The sequence below is a fragment of the Aplidium turbinatum genome, chromosome 17 (assembly GCF_918807975.1).
Source record: "Aplidium turbinatum chromosome 17, kaAplTurb1.1, whole genome shotgun sequence".
In the NCBI taxonomy this organism is placed as follows: Eukaryota; Metazoa; Chordata; class Ascidiacea; order Aplousobranchia; family Polyclinidae; genus Aplidium; species Aplidium turbinatum.
Genome location: NC_137488.1, coordinates 10,059,958 through 10,073,239, shown reverse-complemented (window position 1 = coordinate 10,073,239; position 13,282 = coordinate 10,059,958). Strand labels below are relative to the sequence as shown.

General features: G+C 39.0%; 1 protein-coding gene across 2 annotated transcripts; it reads left to right on the top strand.

Annotated features, from left to right (window-relative positions):
• The first annotated feature begins 521 nt into the window (after positions 1-521).
• On the top strand, positions 522-13,034 carry LOC145786698 (inactive peptidyl-prolyl cis-trans isomerase FKBP6-like). 2 transcript variants are annotated; one of them, XM_082598416.1, is made up of 10 exons: positions 522-687; positions 8,871-8,951; positions 9,049-9,152; positions 10,064-10,161; positions 10,365-10,425; positions 10,807-10,883; positions 11,259-11,429; positions 11,557-11,637; positions 11,830-12,072; positions 12,616-13,034. In XM_082598416.1, the coding sequence occupies exons 1-10, from the start codon at positions 561-563 to the stop codon at positions 12,749-12,751; spliced, it is 1,179 nt and encodes a 392-aa protein (XP_082454542.1). In that variant the 5' UTR covers positions 522-560; the 3' UTR covers positions 12,752-13,034. The 2 variants fall into 2 exon arrangements, with proteins under 2 accessions (XP_082454542.1, XP_082454541.1); XM_082598415.1 differs by having other exon boundaries at positions 522-693.
• The last annotated feature ends 248 nt before the right edge of the window (positions 13,035-13,282 follow it).

The window sequence follows — 13,282 nt, the reverse complement described above, 5'->3', positions numbered from 1 at the left end:
AAGGTCTGATGAACACTTTCAGATGCTTGTGTTTCTTCGTGGAAATTCAAAATAAAACTTGTTTGTTTCGAGTGGTTTATACCATGTGAATGTTTGGTACCTAGCAAACAAAATGAGTTTACGCTAGTGTATGCGCTGACGCCGCCAACTTTTCTTACAAGTTACATTGACACATATGGCGTATGGTTTTTCGAATGTTTGCATTTACGCTGACGGCGTCAATATTTTTTGTATACGCGCACATCACTGCCCAAATGAAAAGTTTTGTTTTTAACGGCCTTAAAGTTTTCTCAAATAAGGATAGAATTCCTTGTCTGGCAACACCCATGACTAAAAGTGTTGTTAAGATATTCGCTTCCTTTTGTGATAAGTCAAAAAATGAAAACGGTTGAAAATCGCTAATTTTGTTATCCAATAATAAAGGCCAGTGTACTGTAGCCTAGTAAAGATATTTTTGTTTAGGCTTTGAATAAATTGTTTAGTTCAAATTTTTAATGCAATTTATTGTATTTAGGTAAAACAATAGTTAATGTTATTCAACACAGCATTGCATTTTTGAAATGGAAGAAAAAGCTCAATCTAATTCATCTGATTCAGCACCAACAAGATTTTCAGCTTTTGGAAGAAATGGACCAACCCTTGCTCTCAAAAATGGTCTTGACCTCAATGAAATTATAAAGCCAGATGGTGCAGGTATTGATACTTTTTATATGTATATGTGTTTTGCAATAAATTTGTTTGCTGAGAGACTGATTGTTTACCGGTAGAGGTGGGCAGTAGCACGCTACTTTTTTGGTAGAAGTAGCGTTAGCGCCGCGGCATTACGCCGAGTAGCGGCATTACGCCGAGTAGCGGCATTACTTTTATTACAATGTAGGGGTAGCAGTTAAGGTGCTACATTTTTTTCAGTCGCACTCTTGCAATCTACTACTTTTTATTTTAAAGTGAAAAAAGTGACTCGTTTTTGGAGATGTTTTATGGTAACAATGTGTAAAAAATCAAAGCAAAAATTATTCGACTAAATTGCAGGAAATATCAATATTGATACTTACAAGAGTGACACCAACACCAGTCCCGACTTCGAGGATGAATTTTTTGGTGTGTTGGTGCCATAGCAGAGAACGTCAGTACACAAAGAAAAGTGTATTGTTGAGGTTTTTTTTTGGACAGTAAGCAAATCCTTGAGCTTTTCCAGTGCCGATTTATAACGTCATTTTATTAAATACAGCACCCCATTTCTTGTGCTGCAGTGGAGAGAATTTTCTTCATTGCAAAATACACGTTGAAGCTAAAGCGAGCAGGATTCACGCGCAATTTGAAATGCTCTTGTTTTTGAAAGATACATAACAATAAATTTTACCTAAAACAGCTTTTTTTAACGACTTTGAAATGGCAGTGTAAACGAATCGTACTATTCATTTTCAAGGTCATTTTGATATCACAAAGTGCTTCATGTATCAGTTTAAGTTAAGACAAAAGTAGCAGAAGAAGTAGCGGTAGTGTGCGCTACTTTAGGTCGGGGTCTGCTACTATTCGGCGAGTCCAATTTGGCTAGTCTGATTCGGCGAGTTCCCTATTCGGCGATTTTTCGAAATTTTTTTTTTTAAATTATAGGGTACTGTAGCCGAATTATCATTGCCGCTTTTACATCGTTTTAACGTCGCTAAACGTTCAAATAACCCCCTAATCCTTAACCCCTAACCCTTAACCCCCTAACCTTTAAAACGTTTAAAAAACCCGCAACCCCGCTGTTGCGATTCGCTAATCATAGCGGTGTAGCTTCCACGCTAGCCATTTAGACTATCCAATCAACTATATGTTTTTCGGCAGCCGTTTTGTAGCAAGAATTGACATTGACAAGAATTGAAATGGCTAGTGTGGAAGCTACACCGTTGTGGTTAACGAATTGCAACTGCTCACTGTGAGTGCTCAAGCTACACCGGTTAGCACGCTGCTCACTAGTGAGTGCTCAACCTTGTGCTGATAGCCTGGAAGAACGCTCCTTTCTTCACAATGAGGTTGTCATCTTAGGCGCAACAAGACCATTTTGATTAGTTTAGTGAGGATTCGTAGTCCCGTTGCTTTTATTTTGAGCCTGCTTATTCTGCCATGACATTGTTTTAGCTTGGTGAGTTTATTACAACGAAAGGTGGAAATTAAATCACAAACTGATAGCCCTCAACTCTACCCTTAACTCCCTACTAACCCTTAACCCCCTAACTCTTAACCAACTAACCCTTAACCTTCTAACCCTTAACCCCCTAACCCTTAACCCCCTAACTCCAACCCTAATCTCTAACCCTGTTATGTATTTTGGTTTAATTGCATTGCAACGATGTACTTTGTTTTCATTTCCCTCAGGTCTTCTCTTTTGCTTAGTATGCATCCGCCTGCTTTTGTTAATCAGCGCTTCTCGTTTTGAATTCAAGTATATTTTGGTGTCACGCCCTTTTCACAGTACAGTTTCTTTCTTGCGAATTAAAATACAAGTAGAAAATCTTTATATGACTCTGGTTGAATGAGGTAAAAACACAACAGAGTTATTTGGCGACGAGGATGGGATGCTGAACGTCTGAACGAGAAGCTTACGGTGGTACGCAGAGTGTTCAGTTTAGTTCCTATACAAGTTTTAATTTCTACAAGTTTTAGTTTTTTTTATTTACAATATGGACAAGGTGGTGGAATTAATGCAGTCGCAGCTAGAACATATGCGACAACAAATGCAGCAACAAGAAGAACAGGCGAAACAACAGATGCAACAGCAAGAAGAACAGGCGCGACAACAAATGCAACAGCAAGAAGAACAGATGCGACAACAAAGGCAACAGCAAGAAGAACAGGCACGACAACAAATGCAACAGCAAGAACGTCATCATGAAGAACAACTGAAGAAGTTAATTTCAGCCCTCAAAATTCCTGGCGAATCGGAAAACCAAAATCGGGTATCTCAAGCTATTCCTAAATTTTGTGAGTTTGATTCAACTTTAGAACTTTGGACTGATTATTGGTCACGTTTTTGCACATTCGTAAAAGCACAATCCGTTCCTGATGATAAGAAGGCTCAAGTTTTCCTCACTAACCAGTCAGCCAGCATCTACAAGATGATCCTCAATCTGGCCGCACAAGAGTCTACAGCAAAGCCAATCAATGAACTTACAATGGAGGAAATTTCTAATTACATGAAGGCACAATTCGACCCTAAGCGTTTCGTTATTCGTGAACGATTTCGCTTCTGGAGCAACTTGAAGCGGAAACCAGTTGAGACTGTTCCAGAATTGGGTGCACGAATAAGACAAGCCGCTGCCACGTGCGACTTTTCTTCTATTACTAATCCTTTAGATGAAGCTTTGCGTACTTGTTTTATGTGCTCGGTAGGAAACGAAGCAGTTCTTAAAGCTCTCTTTAAAATTAAACCTGACGATCTTACTTTTTCACGTGCTCTCGAAATAGCCATAGAAACTGAAGACGCTGCCAAAGTGGCTAAGGAGACGGTGTTTGGCACTGAACTGTCAGTGGTACATAAAGTTAAAGGCATCGATAGACGATTTTCTTCCAAGAAAGCTACAGTGGTCAGTGCTAATGCGAACAAGCAAAGTAAGTGCTATCGATGTGGTAATTCTAATCACCTTGCTAACAACTGCAGATTTAAAAATGCGGTCTGTCATTTCTGCAAACTTACAGGGCATGTACAATCCGCATGTCGTAAAAAAGCCGCACAAGTTCATTCTTCTAAGGTCAACTGCATACAGGAGGTAAATACTGTTCATAATTTGTCGAGTAAAGTTCCTAAACTCGAGGTTCGAATTTTTATTAAGTCTTTTCCCGTCTTAATGGAACTTGATACAGCTACATGGGGAAATTTCATCTCTTCTGAAGTTTGGTCGCAGCTAGGCAAACCTGTCTTGCAGACTCCGCAGCTACGTTTTCAGTCGGCAAGTAAGCACTCGATGCCTATTATTGGATCTTTCACTGCCGAGGCGAGCTGCAACAAATTGGGAAAGACGACCACAGTTCAATTTATGGTATGTGAAATCCCTAACCTTAACTTATTAGGGCGTGATGCTATTCAAGCACTAAATATTTCGGTAGATAAGTTCTTTTCTTCATCTTTACATGCTATTTATCGTCACAACGACATAGATTTTAACTTGCAAAAATCATGTTCCGAGTTATGTGATCAATACGAAGACTTATTTAAACCTGAGTTAGGTTATCTTCAGGATTACGAATTAGAGATTAAGTTTAACTCTGATTGTAAACCAGTGTTTTCAAAGCCCAGACCAGTGCCTTTCGCCATTCAAGAAGACTTAGCTCTTGCCTATGGCGCCGGCATAGAAAAAGGTATCTGGACACCTGTACAATTTTGCGACTGGGGAACTCCTGTAGTACCAGTTCGCAAGGCTTCTATCGAAGGTAAGAAATCCAAATTAAGAGTTTGTGGTGACTATTCCTCGACAGTTAATCCACAACTTAAAACTCACAGGCACCCTTTGCCTCTTCCAGAGGATTTAATGCGTAAACTAGGGCGTGGCCACGGATTCACTAAGATTGACCTGGCAGATGCTTATAACCAGATTAGGTTAGGTCCAAAGAGTCGAAAAATATTGGCATTAAGTACCCATAGAGGGGTTTTACTGCAAAATGTTATGCCGTTTGGCATCTCTTCTGCCCCAGGCCATTTCCAAAAGATAATGGATGATCTAACTAGTGACCTTCCAGGTGTAGCAGTCTACCTGGATGACATTTTGATAAGTGGAGCTACAGCGGAAGAGCATTTCAGAACCTTAAACGACTACTCGATCGTTTATCTTCGAAAGGTCTTAGATGTAAGAAGGAAAAAATGTAGATTTGCCCAGGCAAATGTCGAATACTTAGGCCATGTTCTTTCTAAACAGGGGATTTCAAAGGGTCCTAAAGTCGATGCTGTACTGAACATGCCTGCTCCTTCCAATGTTGGCACATTATGTTCTTTTCTGGGGTCGGTTCAATTTTATTCTAAGTTTATGCCCCCAGATTTTTCTACGGTAGCGCAACCGTTATATCATTTAACCAAGAGTGGTGTTCCTTGGAGATGGGAACACAAAGAAAAATGCGCTTTTGCAAAATTAAAAACGTTTCTTTCCGCAGACGATGTTCTCGTACACTTTAACTCGTTGCTTCCTTTAGGAATTGCATGCGACGCTTCAAGCGTGGGCATTGGCCCCACACTGTTTCACCGCTCCCCGGACGGAAGCGAGAGGCCAATAGCCAATGTGTCGAAAATCTTGACAAAGTCTCAAAGAAACTACAGCCAAATTCAAAAGGAGGCTTTGTCCATCATCTTCGCTTTGAAGAAATTTTACCAATACCTCTGCGGTAGGAATTATATTTTGGTAACGGATCATAAGCCTTTACTTTCACTTTTTGGTCCAGATAAACCTACCCCTTCGCTGGCGGCTAACCGGTTAGCATGCTGGGCGTTGTTTTTGAGTCAATTTAGTTATACTATAGAGCAGGGGTTCTTAAACTGGGGTCCATGGACCCCCAAGGGGTCCGCGGACTAGTTTTAGGGGATGCATGAAGGCCCAATCAAAATCTTCGTGTATAATTTCGAAAATAGAATAAATTTTTTAAAAGAGAAGAGATTAAGTTCAAACAACGCTGATGATTTTCCTCAGGTCATCGTTACTCATTGCTTTTTACATCGCCATGCATTAACATCTAAAACTCTCCCAATAAATTTGGTCTGGTAGTGTGAAAATCGTTAATTTTATCAGAGCTTGTGCTTTGAACCATCGAATATTCAAGAGGTTATGTCAAGAAATGTGAGCGGAACAGGAAGTTTTCCTCTATCATACAGAAGTTTGCTAGCTGTCATTGGGACAATTTTGAATCGCTTATTTAAACTTCGAATGGAAGTTTCTTTTTTTCTAAGAGACAAAAGTATTAAACTCTCAAAGCAGTTTAATAGTGAAGAGTTTATTCATGGGTTAGCTTACTTGGCGGATGCTTTTACTCATATGAATAAGATAAATCGTTCTGTTCAAGGCCCTGCCGTTACAACTATGGACGCTTCTGAAAAACTTACATGTAAATCTTTTCAGGACAAGTTATCTTTGTAGAAGAGGAGATTGGAGACTAACAACTATTCTATTTTCTCAACGTTTGGAAGAATTTATGCTTCAAAATGGAACTGCAGTTTGTAATGCTCTACCATCTTCCCTGCACACAGACATGTGCAGACATTTGGAAGCATTGCAAAACTTTTTCAGAGGTTACTGCTTAGCCGCAGAGGATATTAAAAACACAGCATTGATACGTTACCCTTTCCTCGTTGAACTGGAATCTATCAGTGATGAGGACCTTGCAAAAGATGAGTTCATTGAACTAAGGGCAATGGAATCATTAAGAATGTCCTTCAATTTGAAAAGTATTGGCGATTTTTAGAGTTTGTTGACGCAAGCATATGCTCTTTCGGTAGAGAGCCATGGCTGCTTTAATCCCTTTTGCAACCACATATTTATGTTAGTCAGGATTTTCTTCCTTGGTAACTATCAAAACAAAGAGCCGAAACCGGTTGGATGCAAAGGATGACATGCATGTTGCCTATCAAAGATGAAGCCACAATGTTCTTGTTGAAGACAAACAGCAGCATCCTTCACATTGATGAAATTAAATCGAAGATATTAAAAAACAATCTGCATTCGCTATTTCTTAAATTTAATAAAACATAAATTTTGTTACCAATTCATTTTAATTTTATTGCGTTATGTCCAATTCATGCTGATCAGAAAAGTTTCTCGGACTAGGCCACAAAGGGGGTTCACGCAAACCAAATTTTTTTTTAAGGGGTCCGCGATCAAAAAAGTTTAAGAACCCCTGCTATAGAGTATCGCAAAACAACGCATCACCAAAATGCTGACGCCTTGAGCCGTCTTCCGTCCAACGATGACACAATTTTTGATGGGGAGGAAAGTGCAGATGATGTTGATATTGTCTGTGCAATTGATACGTTGGATTCGCAGGTTAGTCATTCCGATTCTTCTACTTTGCGCAAGGAAACTTTTAAGGATCCGGTCTTGTCTAAAATCATTCGATTCACACAAGAAGGATGGCCTGCAAAATCAAATGCTAACGATCCAATCGAACAGTTTAGAAGAGTGGCTGATTCTCTAACAACATGTTATGGTTGTTTATTATATGGTTCTAGAGTAGTTATTCCTTTTAAACTCCGCAATGATATTCTTTCTCTTTTACACGAAGGTCATTTCGGCATGCAGCGTATGAAACAGCTGGCCAGGACAGCAGTCTACTGGCCCAATATCGATGCGGACATTGTCGACCTCTGCCGAACATGTACTACATGTGGTGAGCATCAAGCTGCACCAAGCAAGGCTCCTATCCACCCATGGATAGCTCCAGAGAAGCCTTGGAGTCGAATTCATGTCGATCACGCTATTAATTTTTTAGGTTCTAATTGGCTTATTGTTACCGATGCTTATAGTAAGTATCCTTCTATTCACCCAACTTCTTCCGTATCGACGTCTGTTACTATTGATCTTTTAGAGCAGGATTTTGCCCATTTTGGATACCCCCACTCCATTGTCTCAGACAATGCGACGACGTTTTTTTCAGAAGACTTCAAGAATTATTGTAAAACTAGGGAAATAATACACATCACTGGAGCACCATACCATCCAGCTACGAATGGTGCTGCCGAGCGTTTGGTGCGCACCTTCAAGCAGGCATTATTACCGCCAGGCATCGTTACCGCCTAAAAGTGCGACCACTCAATTCTTGATGCAGTTTTGCTGTACGCCTAATGCCAGTGGTTACTCTCCCAGTGAGTTATTAAACCACCGACTAAATTAGATATTTTACTTCCTTCCTCAGCTCAGATCACGAAACCATCGACGAGTCCTTCGCCTCGGAAACAAAACCGGAAAACAATTAACTTCGATGTTGGTGATCCGTGTTACGCTTTATACTTTGGTTCCAGGCAAAGCCGAAGCCCTCGTTGGGTTCCTGCCGTCGTGGTGAAGCGACACGGGAGTCGTAGTTTGCAGGTTCGAGTGGACCCTCGAGGTCCAATATGGAGACGCCACATCGACCAGCTACGTCCGCGTTACATCTCACCGGAAGACGGGGACCCAGGAGAGACTACTTTCACGTCGTCATCGACAACTGACGAGGTTCCCAATTCATCGACAGCTGACGAGGTTGAGGATCCATCGACGCCGATTGCGACCGAGGATTCATCGACGCCGATTGCGACCGAGGATTCATCGACGCCGATAGCGACCGACGATCCATCATCATGTCGTCATCGCATCAAGCACAGACATTAAGGCGATCAAAGAGAAGACGCCAACCACCCCTTCGTTATGGGTGGTCATAAATTTTATTAGGGAGGTGTTATGTATTTTGGTTTAATTGCATTGTAACGATGTACTTTGTTTTCGTTTCCCTCAGGTCTTCTCTTTTGCTTAGTATTCATCCGCCTGCTTTTGTTAATCAGCGCTTCTCGTTTTGAATTCAAGTATATTTTGGTGTCACGCCCTTTTCACAGTACAGCTTCTTTCTTGCGAATTAAAATACAAGTAGAAAATCTTTATATGACTCTGGTTGAATGAGGTAAAAACACAACAGACCCTAAAACGGCAATGATAATTAGGCTACGGTACCCGATAATTTAAAAAAAAAAATTCAAAAAATCGCCGAATAGGGCACTCGCCGAATCGGACTAGCCGAATTGGACTTGCCGAATAGGACTCGCCGAAACGGGCCATTCCGTTAGGTCGAGTAGCGGGTAGCATGCTACTTTTAAAGTAGCAAATGCCCACCTCTGTTTACCGATAGTTGTGGAATTGTGATTCATCAGTTTGTTGTAGGAGCTGAAATTGAGTTTTCTACTGACGACTTAGAAGATGAAATGGAAGGAATGAATATGGAAAATAACAAAATGTACTTTGGTAAGTATATTACAACTATGTTCAGCAATAAAAGTTTGGGAACCACTGATGTAGCCTATAGCTTGTACTAACAATGGTTTTGTTTTTGGTTTTACAGAAGGTATGAAGAATGTGTCATATATGTTTGATAATGATTCCAGTGATGAAGACGATGCCAGAGAATTGAACTGGTTCAATCGAATGAAGTTAAAAATGCAAATTGTAAGTGTATGTTATGCTATATCTTACGATCTTGACTTGGTTGGTAAAAATTGTATGCTTTCCAGTAAATACTTACTTTAGCTTAAATAGCCAAGACCTTGCATTTACAGTTGATATACATTAGATGGTTTGATAGCCCTGCCAAATCATACTTTGTACATCACAGTGATTGTAGTTGTTTAACCAAGTAATACAGAAGTGTGATCGCACATTTTCAAACATATCACAGTGGTTATATGGGTTTATCACTTATCAGTCATCATAATTGTTTCCATAATCTCACATTTATAATTATATCCAGTGTTTTTAACTAGTTTTATGTCCCTAAAATGAAATAAAGACAAAGAAATTTTAAAACAAAGATGAAGAAAAAAACAAAGATGTTATAAAATATTATTATATTGTTTTAAACAACTCTGATATAGTTTACGGATTTCTTTGTGGTGCTGTAAAGTTTTGTGATGCCACCACCACATGCTAGATAACCAAAATTCAACAGTTAGGGTCAGTTTGCTAAGTTCACTATAAATTAAAATTTTACATTTACAAATTAAAATCAAGGTGTAAGTCGGGTTTGCAATACTTAAACCTAGCAAATATCTCATTTTGTGATATTTGCTTGGTGGACTTACTAACCAATTTTTCTATAAAATGCAAATTGGAAGCAAAATACAGTTTGGTCATTATAGGCTAACAAAAATTATTGTTTCGATTTGTACTATATACACTATTAATCTATTATTTATGTTCATGAATTCCAACGCTTATGCAAATACCATGCACGCAACTACTGTCATCAAAATAACATCGCAGCACTGCATTGCCCAACGTTTGTTTATATCATATATTTATATATGGGATGGTGGATGACTGGATGTGCATTGTGCAATTACTGGTTACATTATGTACAGGATTTAACTGAAGATGGAGAATTGAGAAAATTCATCAAAAAAGAAGGAGTTGGGATTATTGTTCCACCTGGTTCCAGGATAAGAGCACATTACGATGGGTAATCCAAAGTTTCTTTGTGTTGTTTTAGAAATTAGATGAAAATTTGTGATGCTTCTCAAGATATCTTGTAGTTCAGGAATCGGCAACAAAAGTAATTTCTACTAGGCCTTGGCAGGCTGTAGCCGAAGTCTATTAACTTTCTACAAAGCCACAAACCGATTGCGCGAATCTTTATCTTTGCATTGAGAAAGTCTCTTACAGGTACTTAGAAGATCTTGATGAACCATTTGATTCAAGTAGATTGAGGGGAAGAGAACTTCAAGTAAGAAACATTATTTGTTATGATTAGGGCAAGTTTTTATTGAGCTAAAAAAAAATTGACTTTAAATCCGCCGCTAACCTTATGAGGAATAAAAAAAATGACCTTATGTGATCAATTGCTTACTGATATATGTAATGTCTATTTGTTCTTACATTTGATGTTGATTTGTGTTGTTTAGTTCAGAGGTAGCGTTTGTAGTTTTAGTGAAATGAAAAGTATAATTTTTAACATTTCAACCTTTTTTGTTCAGATATAGTTGAATATTTTTCTTAAGCAAAGGTGTAGTACTACGCCAAAAACGTTCGATTTAATATTTCACATTTTTGTGTGTCTCTGTATAAAAAATATCAACTAAAAATGTTAATAAAAAGTCGACAACAGATTACACTCGGCAAATCAGAAGTTCTTCCTGGTCTTGAGATTGCGATTTCTTCAATGCGTCTCAACGAAGTTGCCAGGTAAAGTACTAAAGACAAACAAAACAAAGTAACTTTAACGGGTATAATGTATTACACACAGAAAAAAAAAACTATAACATAATTAAAATAAACTCTAACGTTTTCGAACAGAAGTAATAAAGATTAAACATTTTCCTTGTAGAAGGTAGAACAGTGAAGATGGCTGTACGTTTGGACGCTCTACTAAGATTCGCGTGAAGTTCACATACTGTGCACATAGTTACAGCTAATTTAGTCGCACAGTTCAGCTTTCATGACGAATCCAGTGCGACCAAGCGTTGGTTATTTGCTGTATGTGTATTTTTGAACCCTGTGTGGGGCCTAGCTTGGCCTTTTTTTTTTCTTCATCTTTAACAGCAGTGCTTCACATGACAGGTTTTATGTGTCTTCCAAATATGCTTATGGCACGATGGGTTGCCCGCCACGCATCCCCCCCGACGCGTCAATCGTTTTTCAAGTGGAATTACTCGGCTTCACGGATTCCTCTGTGCTCGATGAGTATCAGGGCTTGAACGAAGACGACAAACGCGCTCTCCCGTTTACAAAGTTAGTGTTGTTCAGGTTACCAGCTTTTTATCAGCAATCAGTCTATTAAGTTGAAGCTTAAAATTGGTTCTTGGATTTACGTCACTCATTGCATGCTATTAATTTGTATTGAACTGAAATTTTGCAGGATGCTCAGTGTTGCCAAGTCTTTTAACACTGTTGGGAACGATTTGTTTGAAAGGGAATTGTTTGGAAAAGCGATACGAAAGTAAGCAGATTTAAAATAGATATAAAAATTCTTACTTTCTGTGACAAAACCAGAAATTTTAATGACAAAAACAGCTCGATAGTCAACTTGTGGTGCAGAGTTTTTGTATTTTTCTTATTTTAATATCTAGGATATTTGAGCAGATGTTTGGAAAACAGCTAATTAATTGCATTAAACACTTAACTTTTTTAGATACTTGTGCGCAATTAACACACTGGAAGGTGCCAATTTGAAAAACGGCGACGAAGAAGAACAAGTGATTGCTGTTTGCGTGAAAGCCTATCTCAACATGGCGCTTTGCAATTTGAAGAACGGAGACTTTGGAAAAGCCGTTGCCACCGGCAGAAAAGTTTTAGAATGGAGAAAAGAACACCCAAAAGCTCTCTACATTTGCGGAAAATCTCTGCGCCATCTTAAAAGCTTTGCTTCTTCGAGGTGAGTAATTAAGTTCGTCTATCAGCTATTAATTGCTTTTAGTGTAACAGATCCTTTGATTCCTCAATTCTTTATCACTGAAAACCATGCTGATGATGCTGATTGCTAGTAAAATATTTTTGTTTTTTTAAGAATGCGGTTTGGTGTTAGCTAAGCTATATCGGTACTCAAAGTTAAGGAGCTTGATTGATTGATTTAATCTTTATCCTCGGACTGGGAAAGCTTGCAATCTTAATCCTGGTAGTTTCGTATACTTGTAGGCTAGTGTAGAGGCTGATACTAGTGTAGAGACCACTGACACAGGCCCGATTACTGAGGTTGGCAGAGTGAAGTTTTCAATAGTTATCTGAATTATTCCACCAACTGATTGCCGCTGAACGGAGAGCAGTACTTGTAGGTGTTGCTCAAGCGCACGCCCTGAGAGCCGAACCAGCGCCGCTTTATCTTTAGTCGAGCGCGTCACCACTGAGCTGACGGGGCGGACTTTCAATTGACAATTTTCTGATGTTTATTTATTTTTACCCATAATGCTTCACTTTCCAGAAAGTTTCTCCTTCGCGCCCGAGCAGCAGCCCCTCGCTCAAAAGACGTTGCTTTCGAATTAAAAACACTTGACGAAATGGAATTGAAATGCAACGCCATTGAAAAGGACATGTACAAGAAGATGTTCTCATCTTAGTATGATTGCAAAACTGCTTTCAGCTAAGCATTCCTGCTGCACTGCCGCCTGCTTGTGCTTTTAGGCCGCTAAACTATACTTATCACTATTATTCATTTTCCAAAGCTTCGCGAAGCTTTCTTTTCTGTTTTCGTTTCTTGCCATCGTGGAGACCACGTGTTTTTGTAATTTATGTTTGTGTCGTATTGTGTTGATGACGTTTTTTCCGCCGTTCGCAATTATTTTTAGATTGCATTTTTACTTTTCATTTTCTATGAAAATAAACCGATGGTCGATCACAGATTTTTATCTTGAATATTTACAAGATATTTTTATACTCTGGTAGAGCCTATTGAAGTAGCCTGCACTGTTTCAAAAGTTAGTACACCCGCACTGCTTTCTTAACAAATAACGACGGCAATTTGCTAATTCAGTATCATTATGTATTGTGTTTTTAACAAGAGTATGCATCTAAAAATAATAGCTTTGTGCGAGATCTGCTAGTTGCACCAGCAATATCCGTGTTGTATCATACACTGGTTTTTTCAACAG